Below are 16,673 nucleotides of genomic sequence, written 5' to 3' on the forward strand. Positions count from 1 at the left end.
TTAAGTTGAAACAACTCCACTATATCCTTCCTATGAGACAGAAAAGTCTTTCTTACCCTTGCAACTGGAAATTTTTCTCATTTCTTATGTCCTCAAATTAACTAGAGGTTTATTTTTTTTAATTTTGTTTTTAATTTTTCTTTCATGGTTTTCTGGTTTACCATTTTGTTAATTTTTTTTTTCAGGAATGACTCATTTAAGCTATGAGTCTTTCAACTCATTTTCTAACAGTAACTCAACAAAACAGAGTATTAGAAAGCTCCTGAATAGTTTGACTTAAAGCAATCTCTAAAGTAAGAAAAGTATGATTAAAAGCATAATCTTGGTTAGCTCCTTTGGGAAACTGGCACAATGCATCCCGTTTCTGTTTTTGCAGGGGTATGCAGTAAGAGTAACAGACAAAGGTATACAGTGGGACAAGTATTCTTGAGAGTCTCATATTCATCAAGTATATGCCCTAGCTTCCAAAATGTCAAATGCTGCTTTTTGTGGCATGTGCATGTGAGAAAACGAGTGAAAATGTGGCCATTTATCCAAAGCATATTTGAGAAAGCAGAAGCTACAGCAGTTGAGCAACCACAGTAGGAGTCACAGGTGCATGTATTCCTCATGACTGAATCCAGGTCTGCTCTGCACTCCTGAGGAACAGGTTGGGGTCTCCAACTGAACATAGCAATACATCGGCCTTATTAGAGATCCGCGGGGGGTGGCTAAGTTGTGTAACTTTTTCCTGGAGGTGCTTTTGATTTGTAGCACTATCAGAAACTCCTAAGAATAAATCCTCTCTCCTTTGAAACATGTCTGACCCAGCAAGCCTTGCTAGGTAAACACACGACTAGCTCCATTCCACTCTGCGTACCTTCAGGTCTGTGTCAAAATCTGTCTCTGCCTTGGCAAGTTCCATACCACAAGAAATAGAACTCAAGGACAAGTTAACTGCTTCTGCTACCTCTCCTAAAATGGATAAGGAATGTAGAGAATTTAAAGAATGAATACAAACCTCAATATATTACAATAGTGCTTGTAAGCACTGAAGAGTTTAGATAAGACACAGATAAGACTTAGCAGTGATTGGTCAGACACTAAGGTGTCTGACTCCACAGAAATAGATGTTAATACAAAAAACTGAAATAATGCTCAATCATTGGCAGTAAATTATTCTATTCTTATTAGCTTTGGGCAGCTCGAAAAGTTATTTTCCCATATTTGGCCTTAAAAGCCATGATTCTTGCTGTATGCAAACCATACCACTGATTACTACTGCAGCCTGTAGATGTTTTGATCCATTATTTTACTTTAGAGAAGTTGTCTTTACATATTTTTGTAAAAAGTTTTACTAATCAGTTAGAGCGAAGGATCTCATACATGGATTTAGTGACATAAGTGTCTCAGGGCCAGTCAACAAATATACTTAGAACTAAACATATGAACAAAAAGGAAATGTTGGGCTCTCTGTAAATAAATTCCATTTAAATATGAATGTCAGACATATATACATATGATGTGTATCAATAAATTATGCTTTGGAGAACACACAGGCATATCTGTGTCTGGCGCAGTAAGTGGTTAGTCCTATAAATTCCCAGCCAATTCAATGGCTGATAGTTCATTAAGCCAATTATTGGTACTTTGATAATCCTTGCAACTTTTCAATGTGTCCTTCACAATATGAGGATAACTAAGCAAGTATTCTCAAGATATCAGGCATGAATCTCTTATTACTATAGATACTGTAGGAAAGGAATTCTAAAAGTTAAAAAAAATTTCAAAACCTGCATCATATAGAATGTCTCTTTTCTTCAGCACAAGATAACAATATTTGTACAGATGACTAATATTTTTTGATATCTAAAATAAATTGGATGTGCTTTAGTGGAACACTGAGAAGACCCCTAGAAAGAAAGAAACCCCAAGCAAAACAAACAAACAAACAAATGAACAAACTAATAACCCAAATCAAGCAAATATCCCAGGGCTGCAGATAGATTAAGACTTAAATCTAGAATTTCCAAATAAATGGCAAACTCTATACTGCTTTGGTTTCATCTGTGACATCCATTCATCATGGGATAAATAACCCCATTTAAAAAAAAAATTTGAGATACTTTATGTTTTCCTATGTATTTTACATGCATATACAATCTCGGTGACTTTTTCAGATATAGAGATCCATCTTTTTAAAATAAATAAATGAAAGAAGCTGAAGCTAACTTCCTTCCTTCATGAAATAAAATCTTATTTAAAACAAGAACCCTCTTAAGGAAATCCATTTAGAGGCATATGGAAGTATTTGACTTTTTAGAAGCTTTATGTCAATAGCAGCTGATGAGATTCATTTGACATGGTGGAGATAAAACCATCTCACAAACACAGCAACTTCACAAATTTCATAATATACAGTCCCAGAGCTTTTCCAAGAAAAGACCTGTTCACTCAATTTGAATTCATAGTTACTGATGTTTGACGATAGCACACTAATTTTAAAAAAATAAAGTTTAAAAACACTGTGATGCAGTTTATAAGCTGTAAAAATCCCAAAAGTTTAGAACTAAAAGAATAACAACAAAATATGGAGAAAAGACCCTTCAAACCATCCGCAGGGCTCCAAAGTAGGGTATTTTCACCTAAAAGCTCTAAACATTGTTTCTCTACTTCAAAAGACAAAGTATGACATTTATAACTTAACTGTCCCAAACATAAAGTTTAATAATTACTTTTACATTTTATCCCACATGTAATTTTGAACTTATTTACTGGCATAATTCTAATCATTCCTCTGTATTTTTTGTTCCCTAAATAGAAGAGACATGCATTACTTATATCTTGCACTGATTTAAAAGTTTTTACAGCTTGGGGATCAACTTTCAACCCAAGCACTTTGCTCCCTGCCCAGCATTCTGACACATGCCATGTGCTATTAACGATTTGATGAATGAAATGAAAGCATGTGACCACCTACCCACACACCTTGGCAGAGGTGCACTCCACACACGCCGGCCACCTCCCAGGCAGGTGAGTTTGTTAGCACCTTCCAGGCGATATCCAGGGAAACAAGAAAAGATCAAGGAATCTCCAACACCAAAATGAAAACCAATTCGTCTACTAAAGGCAGGAACACCAGGATCATCACATGGGTCCAAATCATATTCTGCAGACAATTAAAATATAATGTATTATTATCTGGATAAGTTGTCCATACAGAAAAAAGCAAATTTACCAAATTGCTTTCATTGTGTGAGGGTGGAACAGCTGGAAAACATGTATTTCAGAGCTGTGTTCTCTACTAAAACCCAATACTGTTTCTATAACTCTATTATGCCTATATATACAGTAATTATATATCTAATGTGTCCTACCCACACTACATCTATTTTCTTAATTTCAAGAGCTGTAATCAGCTTGTACTGTAAGTGGTTTACTATAATTTTGTTTAATTACTTCCTTTGAATATAATTCTAGTTTCTTTTCATCTGAACTCCCAAACAGCTTTAGAAGTGAGACTTACAGTTGAAAGAATCATTATGTAATGAAGAAAATCTAATTAAAAATCAAACAAAAGGTTAGGTGAATGAAAGACATATGAACACATTTTCAAAAAGTGTGCTTTTATAACTACACATCAGGAACAATTCAGGAGGTGTCAGAATAGACTAATGGGGAAAAAATCAGGGCTGTTACATAGGAAGCAAATCAAACTCAGAAAATATATGAGCTACCCATTACCACATCTCCAAAGAATATGCTGTGGAAGTATCATTTTTTGTTTATACCATTTTCTCACAATTTTTTTCTCTTAGATATCCACTACCAACTACTTTGAGAAAAGATGTTGAAGGAGAACAACTTAACATCTAATGGAAAAGGTTTGATCTTATATTCTTCGGAATATGATCCAAAAGACGCAAGAGATTCCTTCTGGCAAGGGCAATAGATAAGAAAAAATGTTTTCTAGAACATTGACCTTGGAGGTCAGCAGCAAGTAGGGTCAAATCTACTTACTTAGAGGAAGAGGCTCCATTTAGTTAGGGAAGAAACTAAACCAAAGTTTCTGAGTGAGTCTTTAAACAGCTGATATATGGAATAAAATAAATAAATAAACCCTTCCCTTTAATAACTGCTTTGTAGGAAAGTTCTTAATATTAGAGGCAACCTATAAATTGCATCAGTTCCTGCTGGCAAATGTTGTAAGTTTAGAAAACATGATCTACTACCTCTTCTTAGTACTGCAGAGGTTAACCTAGACATGGAGATGCCCTGTAGCATACTTTTAGGCACATGGCAATTTTAATGAAAAATCTCTACATTTGATGAAACTCAAAACAGGGGTTCTCACTAAAAACTTCTTACTAGGAAGAAATGTATTCTGATTGTGGGAAAGTACAAAACAGAATCACCTATTTTATATAAATGATGGCATATTCTGGCTCTGTATGCAGCAGTAGTAGTATATAGGACATAAACCTTCATATGTATTCTAAATTTTCTGTGATCCTTATCTTTCGTTACTGCACAGTTTTCCTCCCTGCATCCACAATATTTTGTGTGTTTTTCTACAACTTGGCTAGTGCTCTACTCCTTTGACTTAGTGATAAACAAATTTTTAGAGAAATAACTTATATTTGTATTTACATTTCAAATCTGTAAAACAGCTGACCTCTACTTGGGTGACCCCAAAGTATCCAGAATGAATGCATTTTAGCATTTAATAGGAGTAACTCCAACACTATTGCTCTAATCAGTGTGGTAGTTTTTTCCTTTTTTAAATAAGCAATCTAAATGAGATACATTACTCATAAATAGCACGGTCATCTGTAAACATTGCCAATTCTCAACAAAACTTATTTGATTTCAATTCTTGAAAAACAGTGCAGGAGAGTTGGATGTGAGTTCCTTATATACTCCTTCCATAAATATGCATCTACATGTGCACTTCATTTAGCACTTCGTTCATTCATGTGTGTCATGGGACACACATGGGACAAGTAGAAGCTTCTTAAGCCCTGCCTTACCCTCAGAGTGCAGCAGCATCTTGAATTTAAGAACTTACTCTGGTCCACAAGTTCTAATGATAGCAAATCAGATTTATTTATAAAAATTAATTTTTTTTTAAACAGAGATAACAGACCAAAGATCCTAATCAGAATTACTACACAGTGTACAACTAAAGAACTACTAGATTACAGCCCAGCATAAAACAGTGCTCTATTTCAAGGTATCTAGAATTAAAGCTAGCAAAAAAAAATAATACTATTGTAATGTACCACCAAAATGTGCACAATATACATAATATACAATCATGTATACATATTTCTTCACTTAACCCCTGAGGAGTTACTCTAAAATAAGCATCCCGACTCATGGGAGGAACCACACATTCCCAGGATTGTGTATAGAGGATTTCTGCTTTGTGAAAGTTTGGCGTGGCTTTTAGTTTGTAAGTGAGGTGTCTGTCAGTAAGAAATCCAGCTTACCTTCCAGACCTCACTTCGAAAGTAAGATGTTTATTGGTAGTTGGGAGATGCCAGACCACTGGCCATTTTGGCTTTGGTGCCAAAATAACTCACTACCATACAATTCATCCTGTTTGAGTTATCTGACCAGTTAACAAACAACAGAGGAGCTCTTGTTGGGGCATGAGATGCCCTGCTACAATATGCTCATCTGTAATTCTACTTCCTAGTAATGGAAGTAGGCAAAGAAAATTATTGAGAAATGTAGATGTCATCTAGTTTTAGAAGACTGTAAATAAGAAGCAGTAACAAATGCTTCATATATCTTAAAGATATAATTTGTAGAAATACATCAGTAGCTAAAAAGTGTTTTATATACGTGTTTTCTATTTCAAAATCAGTCTTCAAATTAGAGTCCTTTGTGAATCTGAGTAAGCATACCATTGCTTTTTTAAAGTTTGTATACTTTAGAATAAGTTAGCTCCTTTCTTCTGAAGCAGTACCTTCTATCTTCATAATTTTTTCTCCTTAATTTTCCTCCAAACTTCTTTTGTAACAATTTTAATGTTTCTATGAGAACAGGAAAAACTTAAAACAGTCAAATCACCAACATGCTTTTCAATTCTCTTGGCTGCCTTTCTAAACTTTAACCCATTTTCAGTGATAGAGACTATACAATTTTGATTTACTTTTTTTTTTTTTTTACTTTATGGTGTTTCATAATGTTTCTGTCACCTGGAAGTTAAATATCATCTGGAACATTTTCAGGATATTTAGCAGAATGGAATTCATTACCTGAAAATGTTATGTTGAAACCTTCATAAGAAATTGAAAAATCAGATATAAATCGAAGCTGTGCAGTAAAATTTCCAAAGAGGCCAGCTTTAATTGTAGGGGGTAAGACTGAGCCGGTTAATCTGGCTACTGGTTCTGTGAAGCTCCCGTCTTCAGTGATGAGCAAATAGTCATGAGAGCTCTCAAGGTGAAAAGTATGAAAAACCAGCTGCACACCTTTAAAAGAATTTAAAAGGGAGGAAAGAAAAGCATTTAATAGCAAGTTTTTCTATTCTTTAATGTGACACAAAGCTATTCTTATGTTACACAGAAATATTTAGAGATAAAGGAAGAATCTAAACTTGAAATTCTGAAAATAAAGTTTGCAGTAAGCACATGAGCTCAACTGAATAATACGTGCAATGTGGATTCTCATTTAGCTCACTTTAAATCAATAGTTCCCATAACCGAATCAATGGCATTCAGTGCTATTTTTATATGGCACTCAGAAAATTTTGTATTTGTGTTTGATTTTTGCATTTCCTTCAACACAATTTTGATTTTTAATTCTAAACTTCAGGGAAGTTTCCAAATACAAGGACAAAGCATACACAGGTTCTATGTACAGTCTTACATAAATACAAATTCATATTTTCTGGGACTGATCCTTTACCTGACATCATGACTGTTTTTGAATTTGCCAACTTCCAATCCAGTAATGAATTAAATTTTGACTTACAGTTCAGTTTTCAAATACAATAAATTTTCAAATACAATAAATAAGAAAAATTTGTAAATTTGCTGTGAGGAACAACATTCATCTTAGCACACTTTCTCATATATTTTACATTTAAAATGTCTTATGAGTTTTAAACAAAAAAAATACAGTCTTTAAGAAGATTTTTAAAAGTAGAAACTTCCCATATACATTTAAGTACATTTTTATTATGTTTTCGTTTAATGGTATGTAACACATTATTAGTACCCTCTGGGCTTTTTTCTTTAGGTTATTTTACAGATTACCCTAATGGATAAGATGACAGATCAACTATGCATTCAAATATTACTCTACTGTATATGTAATATAAAGATATATATAAGTTTTTGCTCTAATGGCTAAAATCTGAAACCTAAGGTTACCAATGCACAGATCAAATCTGTTCCTTTATGCTTAATTATAGTGGAGAGCCATCAATGAGGTCCTGACAATTTTGACTGAAAGAAATTTAGAGATATTTAACAAGTAGTTATTATTTTCTCATCTTTTATCTCTTCTACTGTTTTCTATTTTTCTGAGATTAAAACACATTGCCTCTGGTAACTGTTAAAAAGAATTCTTCCTTTGAAAAATAAACACAAATTGGAAATTCCACCTTTGAAGATATTAATTTTTGGAAGTTAGACTTCTTCCTCAAAGGAATGGCAGAAAGTTCTGGTTCAACTCATAAAAGACATTTTCTTTTTTAACTATGTGTGTCTGATTTTTTTCCATACAGACGTTAGATATAGGTAAAACATATTAGATACTTACCTTTTCCATGGGACACTTCAATAGTCCAAGTGCAATTTAAAGAGTTTGGGTAAAAATCAGGAAAACCTGGAGAAAGAACAGTTCCACTCTTCCCATGAATATATCCACCACATAAAGCTTAAGAGGAAAAAAAAAAAAAAAAGTCATACAAGAAAGCCTATCTTGTAAAAGGGTTTGAGAGAGAGACAGAAAGAAAGAGAGAGAGTTCATTTGTAACTACACTTAAAATTAAAAATAGAGTCAAGGATTAAAATAAGAAGTTAATTAAACCAAAGCTGCAACCTTCATTATGACAACACTTTGTTTTCTTCTAAATCAGTCCTTGAAAGGGAGGTTTTTTTCCATCTGCAGCCTCTCCTGTTAGTTAGCAGAATACAAAAATAAATCTTTTTATTGCAAATATTAATTGCTATTGCATTAGTATGGAAGAAATAAGGTTGTTTTTTTTTATTTTTTGTGAGGTAACTCAAATAATATCTTGCTGTTACTTTTCTTTCACTAAATATTTTGAAAGGCATACATTCAACTGCATTTTTAACAAACAAAAATAATTAAGTAAAAAGCACATTTTTTTCAAATAAGTAAATGTTTGATGATTACTGCAACACTCAGGGGGGAAAATAAAAGTGTAATTTCCTCTTTTTCAAAGATTTAGATTGTCCCAACATAAGTAATTTATTTGGAATTGAATATTTTGGAATACATGATAACTATGCTAGAAAACATTTTATGCATACTAGAATTTGCTAAACTAGTCTGTTCAAATTTGCATAGCAAATTAATTAAAGTTTAAGATTTGCATGATGAACTGCTCACAGATCTTATAAATACAGCATGACTGTCCTTTTCCCTCATCTCTTGCTGTCCAGTTTTTATGCTGTTGTGTTATTTAAATTTTAATATAATAAATATTTAAACAATAAAGCAACAAAACATTAAGATGCTTTTAGTCTTCTTCTTCACATAGAACGATATACTTTGCCATTAACTAGATGGAAAATATGCATAACAAAATATTTAATAAACTTGCAGTACCTTTAAGTTGATGTGTATGTATATATATACATATACTTGGCTTTTAACTTAAGTTCCTTTTTTTCATTTCTTACTAGATTAATGTTTTTGTTAAAATTTTTAATGTTTTTTAAATTTATGTAACTTATAAATATTTGTAAGTTGAAGAAAAATAAATGCTTCCAGCCTGGTTTTACCTAAATATAGTTATTTCTGCATGCAAGTATGAATTAAAACACACTTGACTAAACCCACAGTAAATATATGGTTGATAGCAAAACTTAATAATAAAAATCAGCACTACAGACATCAGGTATATAGTGCCATAAATGAACAGTAATACATTAATTCAAAAATCCTTATCTTATTCTGTAAACACCACAGAAGGAAAAAAAATATTTGACCATTCAACATTACTTAAAGCAGGTATTACACATTTCAAAATCATTTACATATTTTAAACAAAGCTAAAAATATGGAATTCATGTGGTTTAATTTAGCTCTCCCTCAAAAATTATTTTCATGTTCCACCTTGTCATTACCATATTTTGAGAATGACACATTACTTAGAGGGAACTTTTACCACCTTGTATTTGCACACAGGTTTATTTCTTCTTTGTTGGCATGAAACAAAGAAACATGCTTTTCCCCTAGGCAGTTATTCTGCTAAATTTATTTCTGAAGTTAAAATTTTGAGAACATCAGTACTCTACATATGAGTGCAAAATGCTCATTTCCACCTCAGTTAAATCTGTCACATTCCAAAAATTTGGGTCACAGCTTGTTGAGACTCAAAAGGCAAACACACTAACAGAATGATTACCTAATAGACTGTGAGTTTGATTCCATGATTTTAGACTAGCTAATATAATGGAGTTTAATCTGTGAGGAAAAGAAGAAGAGTGAATGTATGTTGAACCCTTGTGTGTTGCTTGCCTGGAGATCATACTCCAGAAAGGCTTGACATTTTCTCATACATTCACATGAAAGTGGGTGAAGGACCTGGGGAAAAAAAAATCTCTTTCAATGAGTGAAAATTAACTAGATCTTCCTGAAGTTCAATATTCATATGCCAACAAAAGAGTGTCGAGATGACAAAGGAGGGATGGGACCACCTTGCTTTGAGATGATTTATTGCTCAAGTAGCCAGATAAGATATCATCTCAAGGTGTGAGATTTAGAGGCAATATGTCAGCCATAGCTCAAGGAAGTCACGAGTTTCTCCTTTGCACAGCAATATATAACATTTTAGCCCAATAGGCAGTTGACACAAAGCTTGTTTTCACTTATTAACCTATATCCTTTGCTTAATTTTGCTGCACTGCATCTCTCTCTTAGCCACTAAGCTGACAGGTCATGCACTCATACACACCTCTGTTATAGTTTCTAGATCTCCAATCTACTCTATAAATCACACTATTACAGTTTAAACCTCAAACTATTTTACCTAATATAATTTCTTACCTACTTTAGGCATATTCTTACTTATAACAATAGAGACTTACGTTTATAATTTCTCTACCCAATGTCTGTGTACTTTCATCACTATATCAATCCAAGCTCATTGCAAGGCTGCAGACTGAACCCTTCATCATCTGCAGAAGTTTCTATTTTTCAGTTTCCAACAAAAGACTTATATATTGATATTTTAACTCAAAAATACATCCACACATTTTATTACAAAGTAAATAGAAAAAGAAGAGGATACTATCCAAACTTAAGGTTCCTTCACATATGTCAATCCAACATGGCGAAGCAAAGAAGGAAAGAAACCCATATAAACAGTGAAAAATTCTAAAAATGCTTTGAATCTGTACTTGTAAAGAAAGAATGAGTTGCAGCGATTACAAGGTGAGTTTTAATGCTAGATTAGCTGATTTCTATAATAATCTTTTGGTGGTTTATATGTTTTGAGCCATGGGGCTAGAAGGCTGTAGTGAGTTAGAAGGAGAAGACTAGTGCTCAGATTTAACAAAACAGTTTAAAACAGAGTGAGAAACTAAAATACTTTGCTTAATCTAACTCTAAGTTTGTCCTCTGACATTCCATTGCAATCAATGAAAACCTTGGACCTGAAAAGTGAGTTACAAATACATTAATGTAAGTAATTCACTAAAGCAAGAGCTTTTCTTTGCTGTTCTGTGGTTTCTATATGAGGGATTTTGTACCAACAATACAAGGATTCCATGAAGAAATTAAGTTGATTCAGTGCTTCACAGAAACAAAACTTAGCCAAAAAATTACAAAAAAGAACAGAGAAACATTTGTCAATACAGTTATGCTGGTTTTGGTTGGGGTAGAGTTATTTTTCTTCTCAGTATGGGGTTGTGTTTTGGATTTGTGCTGAGAACAGGGTTTATAATATAGAGATGTTTTTGTTGATGTTGAGCAAGGTTTACACGGAGCAAATACTTTTTCATATGCCACAGCAGTGAGGAAGTTTGGGGTGGGTGGGAGATTAGGAAGAGACACAGCAGGGACAGGTGACCACAGCTAACCCAAAGAATACCCCCCACCATATGGCATCACACTCAGTATATAAAGTGGGGAGAAAAAGGGAAAATGGAGAAGTTCAGACTGATAGTATTTGTCATCCTAAGTGTCAATTACTTGGGGCCCTGCTGTCCTGGAGGTGGTTGAACACCTGCTGTCCTTGGGAAGCAGTGAATCAATTCCTTGGTTTGCTTTGCTTGTGTGCGCAGCTTTTGCTTTTCTTAGCAAACTCTATCTCAGCCTAGGAGTGTCATCACTTTTAGCCTTCTGATTCTCTCCCTGATCCTGCTAGTGGGAGTGAGCATGTGGCTGTGTGAGGCTTGGTTGCTGGCCATGGTTAAACCATGAAGTAATTCAGAATTTTAAAAAATGTTTTATGGAAGCTCTAGACAGTTTCATACTTCAAATCCACCAAAACAATTAATAAACTAACCAAAATTTCAAAACAAAAATATATTAAGAAAATTAATTACATTGGCTGATCATGGTCTGTCTTAGTATTGAGCATCCTAAATTTTAAGCAATCATTTTGGTATGCAGTATTAGAGTTTAAAATATATATGAAGTTTATTGGCATTGTTTTGAAAGTATTAGTTATATGGCAAATTTTGATTCATGGTTGAACAATGTGACCCTGCAAGAATCTGAATTTTTCTGTTTGTGAATATGTGCCTGTTTGTTTTCAGTTAATTGAAAGCTGATAAAGAGATGTAAAGCATAGCTTTCAGTAACAGTAAAATAATTTCTAAAAAGTGTGGATCTTGCTGTAATTGAAGGGAGGTAATAGCAATGACAAGCTTAATTAGTTCTGCAAAACAGTAGATTAGCTTTTGTGGACTTTAAAGCTGCTATCTAGAGAGCTTGACACTTACCGTCACAGCTAGGTAATGCATGATTCCACTGATGGTTTCTTTCACATATGAGAGGTTCTTCATCACTCAGTGTATATCCTGGATCACAGCTGAAGGTTACTGTAGAGCGGATATTAAAGTTGTTACCATGGCGATGGCCATTCACAGGAATTCCTGGGTCAAGGCAAGAATCTGATTCCAGAGTAACACCTGAAACACACAGATTTAATTTTGTTTTTTCATTTTTTTCACATAGCAGACAGAAAAAAAAACCCAAACAAAACACAAAACGAGGAACACAGGAGAAAGAAAGAACCTCCAAAAGATCCTAGTTACCATTACCTGAGAATTGATAAGGGATATAAACCCCCATCTCTAGCTGTTGTCTGACTCAGGCAACAGTTTTCCAATTTTAAGTTTTATAGAATAGAGAAGTCCAAATGAAATAGAAAAAGACTGGAGCTTAAAGGTATATTTTGTCAATCAATTAAAAACACTAAACCAATAAAAAACACTGGACATCTGAAGCTATAGGAAGATACTACCTTTCAAAGTATGAGTAAAAATTTTGCTAGTATATAAATCATATTTGATTATTTCATCTATTTTGTTTCTGACAGTGCAGGACAACTCAATTGTCCTCTGCACAGTTATGATTCTTTGGTACAACAAGAAACAATGTCAAAAAACTGCAATCAAGAGTTTACAAACTACTGAATTCTTACAGATACTATCCTATGTATGAAAAAAAAAAACCCAAATAAAAATGAATAATATAGCTTTCACAATCGTACAACTCTTATCTGACAGAAAGAGTCCCCCGTAATTATGTCTTATAGGAGAGATTAAATAGTATTTTGCAAATAAACCTGGAGCTATCCACTGAAAAAATCTCCCTGAATTTATCACATGAAGGCTCATTAACTGAACATTATACATTGTGCTTCTAGTGATAGCAAATGACTGTGGAATTTAATAATATAATGTGCAATAATATATACACATGAGGGAAAAAAATAGAGACTGTCTATTGGGATGGCAGGAATTTCTTTTATTTTCTATTATTATGTGTGTTGAACTGACCTTGTCTAGCTGTCAGTCCCTCACTCAGCTGCTCTCTCATTACCCCCTTCAATAGTACAGGGGGAGAGAATAAGGTAGAAAATAATATGAAGAAACTCAAGGGCTAAGACAAAGAAAAGAAGATCTCTTAATAATTACCATCACAGTCAAACCAGACTCAATTTGAGAAAAAATGATTGAATTTATTACCAATTAATAATAGACCAGGATGGTGAGAAACAAAACCAAAAACTAAAATACCCTATCACCATCGCCCCTGTATTAGGCTTGAATAGCCATGTGTTAGTTAGTAGATGGGTGGCTACAGGAGTGGCTTCTGTGAGAAGCTGCCATAAACTTCCCACATGTCCAACAGAACTGATGCCATATGGCATCAGGACTGGCCTGCTGCTGGCAAATGCTGAACACCTCAGAGATGGTGGTAGAGCCTCTGGGATAACATAGCCAGGAAGGCCACAAAAGCTGCTGGAGAGAACCAGCAGCCATAGAGAAGAGTGAGAATGTGAGAGTAAGAATTCTGAGACACTAAGTTCAATGAAGAAGGAGAGGAAGGAGGTGCTTAAGGTTTGGAAGGCCCTGCAACCTATGCTGAAGACCATGGTGAAGAAGCTGTCATACTGCAGCCCATGAGGGTACACAGTGGATCAGAGATTGACCTGCAGCTCATGCAGGACCCCATTCTGGAGCAGATGGATGCTCAAAGGAGGCTTTGATCTTGTGGGAAATCCACATTGGAGCAAGCTCCTGGTAGGATCTGTGGCCTGGTGGAGAGAGGAGCCCACACTGGAACAGCTTTGCTGGCAGTATTTGTGACCCTGTGAGAGACCCACAGTGGAGCACTCTGTTCCTGAAAGATTGCACCTCATGCCAGAGTCATTCATTAAGAACTGTAGATCATGAGAATCACTCAAATTTTAAATATTTGTGGAAGACTGTCTCCTGGGGGAAGAATCCAGTGCTAGAGGAGGAAGGAGCAGTGAAGATAATGAGTGATAAACTGATCACAACCCTCATGCCCTGTCCCCCTCACCTCTCAGAAGGAGGAGGTAGATAAAATTGAAAGTGAAGTTCAGTCAGAGAAGAACAGAGGGGTAGTGGGAAGGTGTTTTAAGATTTAGGTACCTGGGATCTAGCAAAGGTTACTCCACCCCAACTGCCTTCTTCACAGGCATTTACTAGTTTCTTAGCCCTCTAAAGGGCTAAGAAGGTGCTGTTCCTCTCAGCTGCTTGTGCATCTCTAACCATTTCTGTGGAAGTTGTACTCTCAGTTTACTGCTTCTACCTTGCCCTGTTTATCCAGGACTACCATACAGCTTTAGGAACAAAGTAGGAGGAGTTCAAAACTAAGAGAAAAATTGATTCATCAGGGCATAAAGTGAAGGGTTCAGCAGGACTATAAATAAAAATATCATAAATAATGACTCTAGCTTTCACAGAGAAATATTCTTTGTACCCTCCAGCTCTTCTTATATCTCACTTAGAATTCAGATTTGAAAGCTTATGATCTAGTTTTCATGAGGTAACCCTGACATACTTAAATTCTAGACGAATAAGTTTCTCCAGACTTGGCTGCATACTCTTAATGCAAATGCACTGTGTTAGCTAACACAGTGCATTTTTAGATTCCCTTCGCCTGGATAAAATTGCTTAATATAGTCTCAATGAACCCATTTAAGTCTATAATATTGTGCACTGTAATTGCCCTTAATAATTTCATCTGTATGAAATTTTAACTTTGATACACATAAGGATTTTTCAGACAAATCATACTTCGTATTTGAAATATGTTAGTGTAGGTGGAGGTCCACAGCAGCACTCTTAAATTTCCTTCCTCTTAGGGCAGCCAACCACCCCTGCCTGAACACATCAGCTGCTTTGGCATTGAGTCACACATAACAGGTAAACTCATCAGTTTCTTTTTGAAATGATAATTCAAAATTACATTGACTCCATTGTTTCACATTTTTGCAAGAAGACCAAAAGCTATGGGAAATTTATCAACTTCCAACTTCCTGATTGAAGTAGTAGTGTTAAATAAATAAACACAGCTCAGGCAGCAGAGTTTTTTTACCAGGGAAAAACATTCAGTATGTAAGTTTCAGCAACAATGAACACAGCTGAAAATAAATAATTTTTCTTTACTTCTTTGCATGAAGATTTGATTATTTTTCTTAATAGAAGACGACCTAAAATTAAATAATGGGCAGTACTGAGAGTCCTGACTGCAAAAAGATCTGGCACAACAGTGATAAATGTGGTTGGAAAATAGTTATAAAGAGTTGATTGAGAAGGAGCACAGGCAGTAAATCCAACTCTAGGACAGGCTGCAATTATTGGCTACTTGGGACCATAACACCATTATCATGCTTTACCCCCTGCCTGCCAAGACATACTTTTTCTAAACAAGTACAAACCTTTCAATGACTCCTTATGTGTCATATTATCCTTGTTAGCAATCTTCTACCCTTTTTAAATTGTGTAACAAACTGGATACAATAGTCTCGCTGGGCATCAAATGAAGTGAAATAATTTTTGAATAAGTCCTAGATAAAAAAGTCCCGTAAATAAAACAACAGAAAAAAAAGTATTTTCTGAAATTGTCTTCTGTTTTTTTAAATGGTTAAATACCATGTCTAGAAGATTCCATTTTTTGCAAAACTACTAAATTTTTCTCTAGATTATATAAGTTCTGTGTGGCACCCAAATATTTTTCTAAGCTATTTCTATTTTGTATTTGTGCATGTCATTTCTCCTTCCCCATTTAGGCTTAGCATGTTTCTTTATAGAATCAAATTGGATTTGTTTTACACTCTTCAATTCATCTAGCTTGTTTTGAATTCTAAATCTCTCAATCTAATCTTCTCAATCATAGTGCTTTCTATAACCGTAGGTCAGAATCATCCACAAATTGTAATTTTTCTTATATTGTCATCAAAATAATTAATAAAATATTTTTTCACAGCATCACAGAAATCACATAACAATTTAATGTGGAATTTTGAGGTCATGTAGCCAACCCCCCTGCTCAAGCAGGGTCACCTAAAGCTGGTTGCAGAGATTCATTTCTGGAAGTGTTTTTAGTATCTCCAAGGATGGAGATTCCACAGCCTTTCTGAGAAACTTTTCCAGTGCCTACTGTACATTAATGTACACTTATTGCACTGTAAGAGTTTCATCTACCGTAGATTTCTGTATTTTTCTCTGAAAGATTTCTAAAAGCCTTATGAATATGAGCACAGAACTGTTTCCTTCCCTTTCCATTTCCAAATCTACAAAAGCAATTAAACTGTCAAGAAAGAAATTAAGTTGGTTTGACATAATATGTTTTTATCAAATATAAATATTTATTTCTTATCATTCTGTCTATCAGCTTGAAACTAGTATCTTTCAAGAGTAAAGATAAAACAAATGTCCTTGATCCTTTTGGTACGAATTTCTTCTTTTTTTTCTCCTCCAACCTTGCTTGGAAAAGTTTTG

At 34.4% G+C, this 16,673-nt stretch overlaps 1 protein-coding gene across 1 annotated transcript in view; it reads right to left on the reverse strand.

Annotated features, from left to right (window-relative positions):
* CSMD1 (CUB and Sushi multiple domains 1) overlaps window positions 1–16,673 on the reverse strand; it is a 1,087,660-nt gene that overhangs the window by 223,116 nt on the left and 847,871 nt on the right. The window contains exons 18-21 of the mRNA XM_058836707.1: window positions 12,135–12,323; window positions 7,756–7,872; window positions 6,246–6,461; window positions 2,960–3,148 (exon numbers count right to left, since the gene is read on the reverse strand). Of these exons, the coding sequence (XP_058692690.1) occupies window positions 2,960–3,148; window positions 6,246–6,461; window positions 7,756–7,872; window positions 12,135–12,323 (711 nt within the window). The remainder of the gene's footprint in view (window positions 1–2,959; window positions 3,149–6,245; window positions 6,462–7,755; window positions 7,873–12,134; window positions 12,324–16,673) is intronic.

Source organism: Poecile atricapillus, chromosome 3 (genome assembly GCF_030490865.1).
Source record: "Poecile atricapillus isolate bPoeAtr1 chromosome 3, bPoeAtr1.hap1, whole genome shotgun sequence".
NCBI classification, from domain to species: domain Eukaryota; kingdom Metazoa; phylum Chordata; class Aves; order Passeriformes; family Paridae; genus Poecile; species Poecile atricapillus.